The sequence below is a fragment of the Betta splendens genome, chromosome 14 (genome assembly GCF_900634795.4).
Source record: "Betta splendens chromosome 14, fBetSpl5.4, whole genome shotgun sequence".
Taxonomy (NCBI): Eukaryota; Metazoa; Chordata; class Actinopteri; order Anabantiformes; family Osphronemidae; genus Betta; species Betta splendens.
Window position 1 is genome coordinate 16493036 of NC_040894.2, and position 18671 is coordinate 16511706.

The 18671-nt window shown below is 39.2% G+C and overlaps 1 protein-coding gene across 3 annotated transcripts in view; it reads left to right on the forward strand.

The window, feature by feature from the left end:
- The first annotated feature begins 3768 nt into the window (after nt 1–3768).
- The window catches only part of alcama (activated leukocyte cell adhesion molecule a), a 64265-nt gene continuing 49362 nt past the window's right edge, over nt 3769–18671 (forward strand). Inside the window, exon 1 of one of the 3 annotated variants that reach the window (XM_055514365.1) lies at nt 3769–4225. In XM_055514365.1, the coding sequence (XP_055370340.1) occupies nt 4168–4225 (58 nt within the window). In that variant the 5' untranslated portion in view covers nt 3769–4167. Of the gene's footprint in view, nt 4226–6612; nt 6681–18671 lie in introns of those variants that run through there. The other 2 variants (XM_029173538.3, XM_055514367.1) reach the window with 2 other exon arrangements.

An 18671-nucleotide genomic window follows, 5' to 3' on the forward strand; every position in this document is an offset into this window, starting at 1 on the left:
ACAATCCCCATGAAATAAATGATACCATACTGGCACCCAGCTTTTACAAAATGGTAGTTGAACAGCAAGTTAAACAACAGCATTTAATACCCACAAATATGAATTCAGCCTTTATAAGCAAATAGTGTGTAAAGCCCTTGCTAGAAAATTATAAAAAAATCGCTCCATATATTATATGTGTCCATATAAAATTAATTAATTAATTATAATTCATTATAATTCACTCTGACCAAACAAGCTTTATTAAAGGTAGACAGTCAACAAACAATATGAACAGATTGATAACCTTAATTGATTATGTCACCATCCATAAACTATAGTCAGCTATCGTCTCCTTAAATGCAAAAAAAGCAGGAAATCACTACAAATGGATTGTAGTAAACTACAATAAGTTATTAAAACGAATGAATAAAAGCCAACCTCCGACCACTGCCAGCATAAAAATGATTGTCCTGCCAAAAATTAAATACATATTCTCAATGATTCCGACTCAGCCAGGCCAGGTGTGGTTTAAGACATTAGACTCATACATCTCACAGTTTCTGTAGAAAAACAAGCTACCACGAATCAGTTTAAATATTACTCAACGCTGCTGCAGCCTAGAACTACCTACAACGGTAGTAGTTCAAAGTGACTAGCGTTTTCACTGCAGTACCGTTGCATCGCCACGGTGCAGCGGGTGACTAAAGCGCTACAGCGCTGACTAAAGATTTTTAATCCTGCTATTAAGTAATTGTTGTTTGCTCAAATTGAATTGAAACATTATCCATGACTAGTCATTCTGCGGTGCCATTTCTATATCCTCCGTTAGTTCCTATATCCTCCAGTGGTTAAGATGAATGACTGTTTTGGAGATCTCTCGTTACTTCAGCTTTTAATTTGGTAGAGACATCAAACTCTTAAGACTTACACATTCCTTAAACATGTCTTTCTGCCCGTAACACACATAAATTACACCAAACCTATTTTATTACTACAGTGGTAGCAGTTCAAAGTGACTAGGGTTTTTACTGCAGTACCAACGCGTCACCACGGTGCAGCGAGTACGTCGCTGACTGAAGATCTTTACTCCTGCAGCCGACTGAAAAAAATCAGGACGCTAGTCTCGTTTTAACCACCAGGTGGCGCAGCGTTGATTAGAAGCCTCCAAAGCACTACAGCGTAACTGAGGTCAGACTGTTCATTTCTACGTGTAACACACATATATTACACCAGACCTATTTTACTATTAAGTTTTTACTATTAAGTATCTGTTGTGTGCTCAAACGTGGGGAGTGTAAAGGGCAGCAACTTGTTGATGGCTTAGATATTTTATGTTCACTGCAAAGTTATAATTGTTCTGTGTGGTTTAAAACAGGCAGCGCCACAGCAGCAACACGTTCTTGTTTTCATTCTCCTCAGCTTTTTCGAGTCTTTAAATAGAAGGCGTCTCTTAAAATATATACACACCCACCGCTCTAACATCTGATACAACATATTGGCTTCACATAATTCCCTGATTATGAGTCGCGGTTTAATTAATATAATTTGAATGCGCATGGCCAAGTAAGGACGTAGAGCGCAGTCCATCTGGACGCCAGAAATCAGCAGACAGACAGAGAGTGACCAATACACATATAAATGGATGTGCGAATGCAGGCTACGAGAGAAACGGGGGATTGGCGCACTAGATGTAGCAAGAATTTGTTTTGACTGTGCTTGTCATTGTAACTGAATGAGTGGCTGATGTGACTTATTTACCCCGTGTACGTTTCAAAACTTCCTGTTCCCATTTGCCCATCTATCCACCATCACCGGCTTCTCGTTTCTCTTGCTATGGGCGGCAAACAGATTTGAATAAAAGCGTCTCCTTAGAACCCAATAAACCGAGCAAAAACATGTTTAATAAAAACACACGGAATTGGATTTAAAACTGTTTTTTTCGTTTAGAGAAAAACGAAAAACAAAAAACCTCTGCTTTTAATTTTTAATCGAAAAATGTCTTAGAGAGCTCCAGACCCCCGCTCGAATGAAAGACGAGATCGAATGATATGTGATGTGTTTCGTATTCAGATGACTTGGATCTGAGTTCGACCAAGCTTTTGTTTTTCTCATGTTTGCTCACAGTCGCAAAGGCAAACTTCACATCCCTCCCCCTACTTCGTAGAGGCGCATAGACATGCTAATGTGTTACTACTACTCGATCAGCAGGTGAGAAATACTTCAGCTCCGGGACAAAGCTCTGTGAGAGACAGGGCAGCATCAGGCGACGTGATCAGCTGCAGGTCTAAGACTCATTAATGCAGCAAGTAGTTTGTTCTACATACGTTTACTCTGCAAGACTAAACGTATGTATCTATCGTAGCTTTCTAGTCCAATTTATTTGTAGCACTTCGACATTTGTTTAAAATATGCAGTGCATTTTAAAATGAAAATACTATTATTATTATTTATTACCTTTATTGTAAACACAATATTAATTGCACAATTTGGACTGGCGATGACTTGCTTTTTTTTCCATAATAATCATGGATAATCCAGGAAGAAACTGCAGTTAATAACTGCATGTTATTCAGGGACGGTTTGATAAAGATTCAGTGTGTTTTTCAACTGAACTGTCAGCCAAGCTATGTGCATTATTAGATAAATGCGCCTGTCAGTGGGGAAGACATCAACTCTATTCAGTCGCTCTTTAGTCGCTGCTGCCGTCTTCTCCCCAGTTCACACACCTTAAAGCGACCGAACCAATGAATGCGTTTCCAGATTGACCGGTTGATTTCACAGAATTCACACGGGTTGCTCTCAGTGACAGCAGCTGTTTAAAGCATATATCATGTATATACTCCTTTTGAAAATGCAAAACTGTCTATCACCATACGACATTCAGCTTAATACATGCTGCTTGTTGAACTGCCGGTCTGGACACACAAGAAAAAAAAAATACTTGTTCTAGTACTACAGTACTACACATTTGTGGATATCTGGCACAATGTAATTTTGACTAGGCAGAATACTATCTAAAACACAATTACACATAGTCGATTGAATAGCTTATGTTAAAGTGGCGTCTGTAAACAGGTCTGTAAAAAGGATATCTGCATTGTCTTTGTAGATATCTAAAAAATGTATTTAAGATTTAAATCTGTAATTGGAATTGTGACTGGGAAAAAAGGAATTACGGAGATTCGAATCGTGCCTGGTCAGAATTTAGTATAGAGTCAGATATCCAAAACTACTACACAATGCGGGTCTGTAATGTGAATTCAGACTATCTATCAAATGGTTAAAGGGCTTCCACAGTTGGCGTTATGCTGGCGCGTTACCAGCAGAGGGTGTTGATGCCATTTTGACAGGACACAGATGTCATGCACATGTAACCTGAAAAGTTAAGAGTCCGTTACACATACAGTACGTGCAAGGAATCCACTGTTAGTTGATGTGGTCCGTGTAAACGCGAAGATGTTTAGATTCAAGTTTGATATAGATCATGTGTGGAAAAATGCTGTAGCTAGACGTGGGTTTAGCCAGATGTGCGCGGTAGTTAACAGGTGAATCCTTACCCACCGGTTTACGACCCGCAGAGCTGGTATCTTGCCTGCCTTGCTTTAACCCACGCAGGGACAGTGGATTCAGGGTGGATAATAGTTAAATGGGCTCTGACACATTAGTGATGTGTTGGGTTGAACGTTAACGTTCACGTTGTCCTCCTGCATGCAGTACATATTTCCCGTGCTTTTATTTTGATGGTTACCAACGGAAGCAGTGGTTAAAAGCAGAGGCGTTTAAGTATCAATAAAGAAGTAGTAGTTGTAACCCAATGACCGAGCGTCTGTGCTGTTTCCGTAGGTCGCGGCAGTTCCGTAAACACAACAGCTTTGTCCCCGCGTTTCGTCCAGTTGTTTTAGTATGATAGTTTGTCTCAAATGTGACACTACGACGACGTTTCCCCATCCCGCAGTACAACACTGCAGCAAAGCGACGCCGAGGCGTTATCATCGTGCTAGCTCCTCCTCGTCTGGCTACGTGACGTAGCTCTATTCGTCGAAGTCACCTGCTCTCCCTCGGTCACACACTCACCTCTGACATTTTTGGATTTTCCATTCTCCCAGACACAGCGGGGTTGTCAGTCCATGATTCTAGAAGTTCATCAGAAGTACTTGCTTCTTCAGAGCTAACTTTTTCCGGAGGATGGATGCCGCTGCCTTCCTGTTGCTGGCTTTCATGAGCACCGGAATACTCCACACAGGTGAGCCTTGCTGTGGAAACAACGGACAGGCTTTGGTTCTTCTACATACGCATGAATGTATTGTATTTAGTTAGTAATGTTCCTGTAGGTGGGTAGGTGGGATCTAAAGTGACCGCACTTAATTACATCTATTAATAAAGTTTTCCCTGGACAAACTGTAGCCACGTAACACCAAACAACAGAAAGAGTCGTTTTATTAACTTCATTGTGACCGGTATGGCCTGGTAAAATCATACAGGCGACAATGATCTAGGAAGTGCCCAAACTCGCGCGCGCCTTCACGAGATCCATGTACAGCGTTATGTAATTCATTGGTAATGGCCCGTTGTTTTGTGGTTGTGTTAAGGTTGTGCTGTTTTTTATTACTGTATTTTTAGTGGTTCAAAGAGAAGCCAGTAAAAAAACTGTAGTCCCCGTTGAATACCTGGATGTCGAAGGCTGTGCAGTGAGTACAGGGCTCTTGGTTTGTTCGTATGTGGAAAGAAACATCTTCTTCAATAGGATTTTATTTTTGTTTCTTCCAGTATAATCTGTGAGGGTGATACTGGAACACTGTTTTAGAAAACAATTACATAGCCTAAAAAGTCACTGATTAAACTATCACTATAATTTATACTGTCACACTGACTGATTAGTCTCTCTGCCCCAGCCTGACCCACACTGGTACAGTATGAATTGTAATTCATGCCAGTTAAATGTATATAAAGAACTTTCTTTGTTGCCACACATCCTGCAAACCAGGGGTCCCTGGTCCTTGAGAGCTACTGTCCTGCTGGTTTTCCAACTCTCCCTGCTCATTACCTTGATCGGGTGTGTCAGTTGGCAGCTGATTGGATAAACATACATGGTCAAGGTAATCAGTATTAGATGAGGCAGGAAGAGTTGGAAAACCAGCAGGACAGTATCTCTCGGGGACCAGGGTTTGACCCCCCCTGCTGTAAATCGACAATCACTCCTGGATTGTCCAATGAACCTACCGCATGCCTTTGACTGTGGATGGAAACTGGAGTCATGTAACGAAAATGCAGGCTTCATAGACCCAGAACTTTCCTGCTCTAGGTCTAGATCTCGTTTGGATCATATATCAAAGCTTCAGTTAACCAAACAATCCTGATTTAATCTTGAGATTATTCTGCTGATAAGCAGCACTTCCAGACCAGACAGGACATGTGGTGGTATGCAGCTGCTTTGGCTTGGAGTATATGTTGGATATTCAGCATTTTCCCAAACACGTAAAACAAACTTTTTCTGGAGGAAAAATAGGGTCATCGACAGTGAGGGAGGGGTGTGTGTGATGATAGAGGGTGAAACTACTCTCAACTGCCCCATTAGTTTATATCTGAAAGGTCACAATCTTCTTGACTGTGACTACAGATTAATCTATTTCTATTATTAGAAAGTGTCCTAAATGTCCTGTCACTATGGTTTCAGGAGAGTTTCTTCCACAGCTCTTAGTTGTAGTAATAATTGTGACACGTAAAGGACTTAGTTTTGATTTCTATTTGGTCTGTTGGATTAGATCCAAGATTACATCATTTGATGATTAAAAGAACAGACTGCTTTCATTTAGAGTAGATTTTTATTGTTTTTACGGGTGACAGTACATTTGTTTCTGAGCAGAGTTGCTGATGATCAGTGGTCCTTTCTGTCTGTGTAAAGGATGTTCCCGTGTGAAAAAGATTTATTTATTTTTAGATTAGATAGAAGTGGTTGATTGGAGTGAACCACTGTCACTGTCCACTTTCAAGGGGAGAATTTAGGTTTTGTTTAAGTTTTTGACATTTGTTGTATTAAATTATCATGTGAATGTAGTTGCTTTGGGTTAAATTGGTTATTCCTTTAACTTACTGATCGACTAAATATATTTTGTTAGAAGCGTTTGTCTTTAGTTTCCCCTGTGTGACTTTAATGGACTAATCAGCCATAATGTGTTTGTTTGTTTCAGGAGGTCATTTTGTTTGTTTAATCTGTTTAGTTATTTGCATGGTTAACTGCATTTGTCTATTTTGTTGTGACATTGTAACAAGTGTGACAATGGCTTTGTTCTTCTTCTTAACTGCTAGGATCAATAACGTTTTAAATATTGTTATTATTATTAATAACAACAACAATAATAATAATAATAATAATAATAATACACAAAACTGACAGAATTTCAAAGTCAGTGGTGGGACTAAACCCAGCGACAACCTGTGCTTCCCCACACTACTCTGGCAACTTAAAAATCACCTAAGAAACTGTCTTGTTAAAAGTGAAACCAAATGTGCTTATGGGAAATCTTGAATCGCACACACACACACACACACACACACACACACACCCTCTGTGACTCACCAATACCAGTGTACTTGTGTGGTGTTTCAGGTGGTTTCTGTGTAGTAATGATGTCACAGCGAAAGTCCGGGGAGGTTTGATCGTCAACGACTAAATGAACACGCAATGCTGTTTTGTCCAGGTAACAGGGGAGAGCTGCACCTTTGTTCCATTCATACTGTAAATCCACCTTTCCACATTTTGGGGTAAAATACTGTGAGCAAGAGGCAGTTAAAAGAAGAAACTGAATATCATCCTTCTAAGACATTAGACTTAGTTGTTGTTGGGCAGGAATTAAACAGTGTGTAGTAATTTCATTATGGTGAGAGGTTCTGTGGTTTGCTTAAAGATGTGTCCTAAATGTTTAGTATTAGACAAAGAGTTATATAGTATAGCTTTCTTCAAACTAATTGACAGCTGTCAAACTCTTTCATTTATTCTGCTGCAAAAGTCCCCTGAAATATCTCAGGGGACTTTTTGCCACAGACTCACACACTAAAACTATTGCTTCCTGGTTTTCTCTGTACATGCCCCAGCAGCGGTCTGCCTGAAAAGGGCGGCGCAGTCAGCCTGCTGGAGCACAACTGTTCTGTCCGCCATTGTTTGTTGCAAACAATGGCACACACACATACAGCACTAATATTCAGTGGCGAATGTCCTGCTGTAGATTATTCAGAACACAGGGAGTTCTACAGTGTATTACAACAGTCTGATATGTATGAGCCAGACTATAGTGTTGATGAGTTACACTATACACTCTCCTGGTGAGAGCAACGTATGATCATCTCCATTTCACTGCAATCACAACATTGTTTATTATGACACTCCATTAGGTAGGTGACCTTTATAACACTTGGAAGAAAGTCAGACTACCTTCCTGATTCTCCAACCTACAACCCTAACCAGATACTAAGACATGAAAAATTATGTTGAGGCCCTAGCTACTATTCAGTACATCACTGTCCCCCAGAGCTACTGCCCTGCTCTCTTCAAGTAGCACTTAAAGTGCTACAGATTTGGATTGATTCAAGATTCCAAAAACTTTTTTTAATCCCAGAGGGAACATTGCTTTGCCTCAGACAGACAGAAATGAAACCATAACAGAATGACGACAGATATGTTTTATACTGTACTGATATATACAGAATTGTGTTATACACAGCTGATCCCTGTAATCAACGGCAGACTGGTCAGGGAAAAGCAGGACAGAGCCTTAGTTACTTTGGGTAGTCCGCCACGCATAGCTTAGTGTGTCACACTTGAATAAAGGATGAGAATAGCGGTAGCGATCAGTAGCGGTGCTTACACGGTTTAACTACAGCTACTGGAACATAAAAACAGTCCTGTGCATGTACAGTATCTTGCAGAAGAAGATGTCAGTATGATTGGAGGCATTTTGCTGGCTATTATCCACAGTCTGCGCTATTGCTACAAGTATTTTGCTTTTGTCCCTGTAGTATTTTGACTGTCCTGGTTATCATAACGATATGCCACCCTAACGCTGACACCTGGCTTTGGGCTTGTCAAGCCATAAGTGATATGGTACAGTATGTCTCTTCATTGTGGATTGAAGAAGTGAAAATGGTTTCCCTACTCTCCCATGAAAACATCTGTTTGTGTCTAAATTTTGTGCTTCACCCCTTTTTGCACTTCTCCATTAGTCATTTCAAAAATTATAGTAGCACAAGCTGTGAAGTTGCCTTAAGATTTAAGTGTCCAGCCTCTAAGCTCTATTTGCACATCTGACTCAACTTCATCATTTTTATCATTAAAAATAAGAGCTGGTTTATGATAGCTACTGTATGATCTCATAGAAATGTTGCGGAAGTGTTAATGATGGCACGCATTTTTAATGCATGCTGTTTAGAGTCAGGGTGAGTTGTAATTTTATTCTGCAGGTTTTTATTTTGCTCCACCGTTATAATGCTCTCCTGGGGCCTAATTTAAACTGTGTCTGGATGGGAAACTCTGGAAGCTTTACCTCTCAGAAACACACTGTGACATTTTTGGATGGTAATAAAACGGGTTACTCAGCATACTGTTGTGGATAAGTCATACAGTGAAAGGACCTGTAAGTCCAGTTGCGCTGCTTGGAGCCATGCAGGCTTTCGTTCCGCAGTATGTCCTCAACATGCATAAGAGTGCATTGCAGGATACTAGTGCATTTTTGTGTAGGTTGGTTGGTATGTGTGGGCGTGTGTACTCTCCTTGTGTCTGTTTAAGTGGTCATAGTGGGGGTGGCTGTGTATCATCTAGCTATCTGCTGGACCTTGTATTAGAGGGTAGCCATGTCTCATTCATCACTATGGCTTCATTGGCACACACTTAGATGTACAGTATATATTATGGTGAGTGATGTGAGTGTCATGATCAGCTTGCTAACCTGCTAGACAGGGCACAAAAGGTCATCTATGGTGTGCTGCTGATGTGTTAGTGAAGCCACCTGAGCTTAGGTCTGAAACCTGGGTAATAATGAACTTTACTGCCATGAGCTGTGCTGAGCTGTACTCCTTTGTCTCTGGAAGTTCAAAGCTGGCTGGAGAGTTGACGGGTCAAAGCTATGTAGATGGTTGGTTGAGAGTCTTTCCAGAATGATCTAGGCTTCACCCTGCCTGGATGAAGAGGCTCAGCTTCCCACAAGCAGCTGTTTCCTCCAAAGACTTCCTCCTCTCCAGTTTTGGTCCAAACTGTCAGACTGTCCCTCTGCCATGGTGTCTGTTTCTATTCTCTTTCCAACCAGCCAAAACCTGGGGTTTTTGTACACATTTTCTGCCTAGATTTACTGTATAGGGGATAGTAGACTCAACACAGCTGTGACTCTTAGGTTTCTTTTCAGCACTGTAGCCAGGCTGACTGAGACATCTCATGGGAATGCATCCTGTTTTTTTCCTCTGGAGAGTGCAATGCATTCTGGGTGTTGTAGGACATGACCATTTTTAGCCACAACACATACGGTATTACTACTGTTTTCTCTGGACATAGGCCATCAATGTCAAATGTTGCACACTTTTGCTGATGAAATGTAAAATATTTATTATACAACTTGCTTTTCAGCGGTGAAGTATCGCTTTTACTATGATTGCTGGATTCTCTAACTTCATGTTTCGGACTATGGAGTTATCAATGATCAGAGTGGGTTTCTCAGGAGGTGTTTCGCTTCGTGAATTTGTTGGAAATGTGAAGTGGTGAACCATGGTTGCCTTCCGAAAACTACGTCTCTTATGAGCCGTCACCCAGTCATAACCCAGCCGCTCGGGGCCTGCCGAGGGATGGTAGCAGCTAAGCTAGGAGGCTCCGCACTGCCTTAAAGGCCCTGGCTAACTGACTAACTCCCCTCCAATCCTGCAACTAGCGTATACAAATATCATTATCACTAAAGGAGGCAGAGGATAAGTACATATAATAAGAACATAAAACATACTGAGCACTGAACAGAGGGAAAGGGAAACCATAGCAGGAAAGTAGGCTAGGCTACGCTATCAAAGAAAACACTAGATAACTGTGAAGATTAGCAGGACGTTTAATGAAAAGAAAAGATGCTTAAATATTACAAGCTTGTTTTGCGACTCTTAGCAGTCGCTACCAGATATAAGTTGATAATATTTAGAAAAGAGCAGAGAGTAACGGCGTACACATGTAGCAGAAACAAACCTCAGTAAACACAAGTGATGCGATATGCTTACATTAAATATAAATATTCAGGACACGTATGTGTTTATATTGTCAGGATGTCCTGTGTCTTGTGATGTTATTTTAAAGCATGCAGGCGGTTGACTGAGCTCATCACAGAATGAAAGGAGTCCTAAACGGCAAAATGGCTGGAAGGCTTAAAGGAAAAAAAACAGATCTGCTGGGTTGTCATCATTTGGCACATACCTCCACTGCTGAGGAGTTGTGTGGAGCTGTGTCTTCTGAATCTGATTTAGACACAAATGGGTGGAAGTTACATACTTGGTTCCCAGAACCACTCAATCCAGAAATATCCACCAATGTCCTTTAAATCAAGTTCCTCCCTTAGTGCATTACTTGCTGTAACTGAGACAACAGCAGCTGTCAACTCCAGCCTGAGGTTGGTTTTGACCCTTTTTGCTTCAATGGCACATTCTGATGGTGCTGTACTTTCAAGCACTGTTCTGTTGTTAGACACAGATTTGTACAGTCTTACTCCACCTTTGGGACACACTTTGTTTGCTTCTTTAGCAAGCTGGATAGCTTCATTTATACCTTCTTTGCTTGTGACAGCATCATCAACATAAAAGTTAATTAACAGTGGACATACTACATACTACTATACTGCTACAGTGCTATATAAATGTCATGCATCAATCACAGCCCCAGTAATAACCAAAATATGATGAAATATGTAGTTCCACCTGTGACAGCCATTATTAGCTGCTAATGTTAGCTTTTAAAGTTAGCTTCTAACGTTAGCACATGGCACCTTTGTGGCTCTACCACTAAGATTCTTGATGCAACACAAATAAACTATGTCTCAAGTGAAAGCTAAGATTCTAAGGAATCTAAACATAAGATAAGGATAATGCAAAGCCCATATTACTGGCAAACCAATTCCATTACAGTATGTGTCCCACAAAACTGTTTTATTAACTGAAAAATTCATCAATTTATTGATTACTTATGCTATTTTAGGTGAAACGGTAGTGGGAAAACACACTAGAAATCTCAGAAAGTCATCTGAATGCTGGCATTAACAATCGTTATAATTTTGTCCTGCTTCACTTTATCAAATCCATATTTAGTGGGAGAGCTGAACAGCTCTCACACTATTGATATCTTCGCTCTTTATTAGTGGGAGAGCTGAACAGCTCTCACACTATTGTTATCTTCGGTCTTTATTAGTGGGAGAGCTGAACAGCTCTCACACTATTGTTATCTTCGGTCTTTATTAGTGGGAGAGCTGAACAGCTCTCACACTATTGTTATCTTCGGTCTTATTATTATTATTATTCTTCTACTTATTCCGCCCTTTTTTTGATTGCTATCTACTTTTTAACGCTTCATCGTAGAATCGTCGTTTCAACTTTCTAACGTGTGTCATCTTTAGGAGATGTGGGCTATTACTTTTTATGTTTCAGCTTTTCAACTTTTAACGTTATTCAACTTTTTTCATCGTTTTTTATAATTGTCGTCTATGGGAATCATCATTAAACTTTTTGTCAACTTCCCTCTTTTCATCAGCGTCTATCATCGTCATACTTTGGCGTAGAAACGTCATTTCAACTTCAAAAGCGTCATCATCGCTCAAACTTTCTCCTCGTAAATCAGCGTTGTCGTATCTTCTATACTTTCGACTAGTGAGCGTTTAAATATGGTGTGGTTTTTGTTAAATTTTCAGCTTTTCCATTAGTGTGTATTGGGTCATTAGAGTGCGTTATGTCACAGCCAGAGTGCGAGGGTGCGCTTTTTAAAGACAGAACTTCGGTCTTTAACTCGTCGCTACAGCCACAATTTCTACTCTATGAACGTAATTATTTCACTAAATCGTAGTCATACTTGTCTTCTTTCTAATGATGTGTCTGGCTTTACCCTCAGACTTATACTTTAGTCGCTATCGACCTCAAAGCAGAGAGAGATCCTGAAAATTCTCCCATAGACTCTAATGATAATTTTTGGCAGACGTCTGGAGAAAACAAGGAGGAGACATATTTTGAAATTGCGACTGTGGCTACAAACGTTTGTCCTCAAACATAAAATTCAACACCATTTGCTCATTGAAGCCTTGGGACTCGAAAAATGAAATAATCTTTGTGATAACTATTATGGTTTAGCTGGAACAAGCCTGTTTATACAGGGTGAAACTCTGCTTTTTACAGAGCAGAATGAGCCTGATTTTCCCGCCTTTTGTCTCCATGGCGACGGCGCAGCTGCAGATTTGACTGACAGGTCAAACTGCTGATGCTCAGTGTACAGAGCCATTTCATGCTTGTTACTGATTAGTCAACCACACTATTGGATTGTGTAGTGATTAAGCAACGCACTTCCTCTAAATCCTTTCAAAATAAAAGCACCAAGCCAAATAATTAGCTTTAATAGCAGTATTTCTGCTTTTAGATGGGTAATTATGACTTTTTAAAGATAGATTAACAGTTTAGTAATTACCCACACATGCTTCCTCTAAATCCTTTCAAAATAAAAGCACCAATTCCAATTATTAGCTTTAACTGCACTGTTTTTGCTTTTGAATGGGTAATTATGATTATTTAAAGACTAATTGACAGTTACGCTATTACCCCCACACATTTCCTCTAAATCATTTCAAATAAAAGCACCAATAACAATTTATTACCTTTAATGGCAAGATTGATTAGAAAATTTGTGGTTCTGAATACTTGCCAATCGTTATAGAGACTACTTTAGAGTTCAGTAAATAGCCACTCAAACTTATTAAGGTGCTTTTATTCTGAAAGGGCTAAATCTAAATCTTTTGCTTTAATAGGGCTATTCTTGCTATTGAATGATAAATTATGATTATCTAATGACTATTTTATAGTTTAGTAATCGCCCACACACAACCTCTAAATCCTTTCAAAATAAAAGCACCAATGTAATTTATTACCTTAAATGGCAAGATTTTTGTTTCTGACTGGTAAATTTTTACTAGTTATTAAACTATTACACAGGTAATTATTTACAAATACTTTCTTCAAATTAAAAAGCTAGTCAGCTTATTTATGATTGTCAACAATGCACTCTGGTCAACTTTTTAATATTTGACATCTTTTTACCTTGGTCAACTTTTGAATCATTGTCATATTTTAATCTTGTCCTAGTATGACATTGGTCATCTTTTTAATCGCCATCTTTTGTCATCGTTTTATTCTTTGTCAACGTTTTCTCGTTTTCATCGCTTTGCCGTAGTCAACTTTTGGACGCAGTCAACTTTTTGACGTCAGCGGCTTAATCAGCGTTTGTCATCGTTGCGGCAGCAGATCAGCTCTCCCACGTAATTTCTCGAGAAATTACTTTTTCTAGTTTTTCTTCTTCTTATTATTTCGCCCCGTTTTTCGGTCGCTTTCATCGTCTCAACGCTTCGTCGTAGAATCGCCGTTCAACTTTCTAAACGTGTGTCGTCTTTAGGAGATGGGGGCTATTACTTTTCACGTTTTCAGCTTTTCAACTTTTAACGTTATTAAACTTTTTCCGTCGTTTTTTTTATAATGGTCGTCTATGGGAATCGTCGTTCAACTTTTTGTCAACTTTCCTCTTTTCATCAGCGCCTGTCATCGTCATACTTTGGCGTAGAAACGTCATTTCAACTTCAAAAGCGTCTATCATCTTTCAACTTTATCAGTGTAAATCAGCGTCTTCGTATCTTCTATACTTTTCGACTTGTGAGCGTTTAAATATCGTGTGGTTTTTGTTAAATTTTCAGCTTTTCTATTAGTGTGTATTGGCTCTGCTAGAGTGCGTGATGTCACAGCTACAGTGAGAAGGTGCGCTTTTTTAAGACAGAACTTCTGTCTTTAACTCGTCACTACAGCCACAATTTTTACTCTATCAACGTAATTACTTCAATAAATCGTAGTCATAATTGTCTTCTTTCTAATGATGTGTCTGGATATACCCTCAGACCTATACTTTAGTTGCTATCAACCTCAAAGCGCAGAGACATCCTGAAATTCTCCCATAGACTCTAATGATAATTTTCGGCAGACGTCTGGGGAGAAAAACAGAGGAGACATATTTTGAAATTGCGACTGTGGCTATAAGCTTTTGTCCTTAAACATAAAATTCACACCATTTGCTCATTGAAGCCTTGGGACTCGTAAAATGAAATAATTGTTGTGATAACTATCATGGTTTAGCTGGAACAAGCCTGTTTATTCAGGGTGAAACTCTGCTTTTACAGAGCAGAGTGAGCCTGATTTTCCCGCCTTTCGTCTCCATGGCGACGGCGCAGCTGCAGATTTCACTGACAGCTCAAACTCCTGATGCTCAGTGTAGACAGCAGTTCCATGCTTATTACTGATTACTCAACTACACTATTGGATTGTGTAGTAATTAAGCACACACTTCCTCTAAATTCTTTCAAAATAAAAGCACCAAGCCAAATAATTAGCTTTAATAGCAATATTTCTGCTTTTAGATGGGTAATTATGACTGTTTAAATATAGATTAACAGTTTAGTAATGACCCACACATGCTTCCTCTACATCCTTTCAAAATAAAAGCACCAATGCCAATTATTAGCTTTAACTGCACTGTTCTTGCCTTTGAATGGGTAATTATGATTATTTAAAGACTAATTAACAGTTACGCTATTACCCCCACACATTTCCTCTAAATCCTTTCAAAATAAAAGCACCAATTACAATTTTTTACCTTTAATGGCAAGATTGATTAGAAAGTTTGTGGTTCTGAATACTAACCAATCGTTAATGAGACTACTTTAGAGTTCAGTAAATAGCCACTCAAACTTATTAGGGTGCTTTTATTCTGAAAGGGCTAAATCTAAATCTTTTGCTTTAATAGGGCTATTCTTGCTATTGAATGATAAATTATGACTATCTAATAACTATTTTATAGTTTAGTAATTGCCCACACACAACCTCTAAATCCTTTCAAAATAAAAGCACCAATGTAATTTATTACCTTAAATGGCAAGATTTTCGTTTCTGACTGGTAAATTTCTACTAGTTATTAAACTATTACACAGTTAGGTAATTATTTACAAATACTTTCTTCAAATCAAAAAGATAGTCAGCTTATTTATGATTGTCAACAATGCACTCTGGTCAACTTTTTAATCTTTGACATCTTTTTACCTTGGTCAACTTTTGAGTCATTGTCATATTTTAATCTTGTCTTAGTATGACCTTGGTCATCTTTTTAATCATCATCTTTTTAATCGCCATCTTTTGTCATCGTTTTAATCTTTGTCATCGTTTTCTCGTTTTCATCGTTTTGCCGTAGTCAACTTTTGGACGTAGTCAACTTTTTGACGTCAGCAGCTTAATCAGCGTTTGTCATCGTTGCGGCAGCAGATCAGCTCTCCCACGTAATTTCTCGAGAAATTACTTTTTCTAGTTTTTAGTTAATGTTCACTAATTGTGCTATGATTTTATGGAGGTGTGGAGCTGCTGAGGTATCATTCATCCTGAAAAAAAGGATTAGTATTGTAAAACATTTACTTTGTTATTCATAAACATCAATTCAGTAACACATACACTAATTTTTACATCTTATATCACATCTCACAAGTGTATTCAAATAGACATTGTGGTTGCTGAGATAAACTCATCTGAATGTACCAATGCTATAATGACTACAGGAGTATTGGCTTGTCGATGGGACTGAGGGCCCAAAAATGGAGCGAACACAGGCTCTTTTCTCATAGCCTCTAAATGCTGTTTCACTGCTTCACACTCAGTCACGCTTTACACCATTTACACCGCTTTCATAATTGACCATAACAGTTGCCTTAGTCACAGGCATCCACTCATCAACTGATTTCATTTCATGGAGTGGTGCAACTTCTAATTTCTGTATAAAGTTAATTGATGCCATTTCTAATGCATCCATCAGAGCTGATATTTCACTTTCAGAAATGTCCAACTTTAGCTGCTCTCTCATCTTACATGCTTGCATTTTCCATTTTATATGCGTGTGCCTCCCACTCAATGGCCCGACAGACGTCCTTGCTCTGGTCTCTGTCTGTACTCTGTCTTTCTGTCAATGCACCTGCTGCTGATTGGTTAAAGCTCTTACTGTAGCATTCCAATAGAATACAAGTCTGGCAATACATTATCATAAATCTAAGAGTAATATACGATTTACTGTCTGTTACACTGACCATGAGAACTTTCAAATAGAAGCAGTTAGGCTGCAAGAAAAGACCCTAATGGACAGAAGGCTGTATATGTATATGTTTTGATTGTTACCCTATAATCTTTAGTTACAAGACATCAGAGATCAAAGTGGTTAATCTGTCAGCCTGCTTGCGGTATAACAATACAGGTTTCTAACTTGAGGCAAAGGAATTCATCCAGCTAATTCACTGCTTTAAATGCATTGTTTGAATCTCATTAGCACCTGTACAGACAAGAAGATTACAGATACCAAGGAGTCACATGAGTTATAGTATCTTCCTTCTTATACGTACAGCAACTGTTGTTGTGGTTGCTGGAACTGGTTTCTGTGGTAAGTATACTTTTACCACTCTACACATGTTGATTTATGGGTCCCGACAAAACCGACAAGGGCTTTCATTATGCAGCCTGGCTTAGTCACACACTATTTTTTACTTCAAGGAGAGGCTACAAGCTCATTTGAAAAGATATTTTTTTCTAGTAAAATTAAGGAGAGGATGCTGTTACTTTAACTCCAAAATTGGGTCTTTTATGCAACAGCAAAAGCCAACAGCAAGTAATAAAAATGATCAGTGTATGAAATAAAAAAAATCAAATACAGTCAAAACATTATAAATTATTTTCCTGTGTGCTTCACTGGTTTACTCATAACCCCTTTGTTGCTGGTGGTTTGGGCGTCGGCCTGAAAGCTGTTAAGTTGGGGATGATGTAGATAATCTGTCTTCTTCCCGTCCACTCCAGGTTTGAACTTGATTCTCACTGTGATGCTTCATCCTGCCCGGAGGCAGGTGCCCTTGGCAATCTTTCTTTCCTTTGTTCCTCTTTGAGTTTGTTCCTCAGTTTGATTTGTCCTTCCTTTGTTCCTCAGTTTTGTCCAGACTGACTTCTTCCCAGGCTTTTTGATTTCCTGATTCTTCCATCACCCTCTCCTTCCGAAACCCCCCCGGTCTGGCCATTCATTTAGAGCTTTTTCCCCACTTTGACCCCCCCTTGTCCTTAGATGTCTCTTCTTGCCCAAGCTCTGATATAATGTTCATTTTCTCCACTTTTTTAACAGTTTGAATTTGTCAAAGAGTGTGATTTTTTTTGTCATACTACAGTAGATGCATTATTAGCATCTTATTCACCAAGGTTGATGCAGTTTATTTGTTTTAGTGGAATACCTGCTGGGAAAAGCATTTCACTCATTTATGCTGTTCTCTTCGTGGTCGCATATTATTAATTCATATTGTGTGTTGTGATGAATAATGGTTTTACACCGTACACTTCCAAAGCTTTACCTGTTTACTTTGCTGTGTATCTGGGGTGGTTTTTCATTGTTGTTTCTGTTGGTCTGTGGTTTTCTGTTCTAGTGATGATCCTGATCCTAGATCCTGTTAGTCTTTACCTGCTTGTGAAGTATTTTTAGTTCAAACTTCATCCTGCTTCACATTGTGGTTCACTTTCTAAGTTGTGTTGTTACTTTGTAGGTGTTGAACCATTTTTTGTAATTACATGTCGGAACTGACTGGATCCTTAACACAGCATTTGCTTATAAATTACCCTGGAGAAAATGATTAGTTTCCCTGCTGTTGACATTGTATAAATTGGTGCCATAAACGCACTTTTTGTTTTCCTGTCTTTATTTTTATGCAAAGTCGTAAACTAAACTTGCATCTACTGCAATCTCATAAATGCAGAACAACGAATCGATCAACATTTCTTCTTGCTCCTGCTGCTCTTATCGGTCAGTCTGGCTCCTGACTTGCAGTGCACTGTGTTTTTGGCAAATTGGCCAGTTAGTAAATAATGAAAAGCAGTTTGGTTTATTTGTTAAACAAGAGTGAACAGTGTTTGTTTTTGACCCTGCTGATGGGCTCTACAGACATGCTGGTGCCTGCTAAAACAGCACTGCACATTTTTATATAGAATGAATTACCTTGACATTCTATCCCCACCCCCACACACGAAGTGTGTGTGAGCAGACTCTGAGAAAGGCGAGCAGCAGAGAAGGTTGTTCTTGGTACAATAAATTAAACTTCCAAGATAGTCTGCACCCAAGGAATCACTTCCATATTCGGGTGTATATGGTAACATAGTCTGATAAGTCAACAGATCATTTTTTTGACTGGTTTCACCTATCTGTTCACACTATTCACTGAACGATGAAACTCATATGAAATGAATGGATAGCTGAGGGAGGAGACCTGGGGCAAAGTCTTCATTATTTGTCTGAGGTAGCTTGATAGAGACAAAAACAACAGTGAGGAGCTCCCCAAACCCCAAGAATCAACTGCCCTTCCACCACCTACATTAGAGGAAGA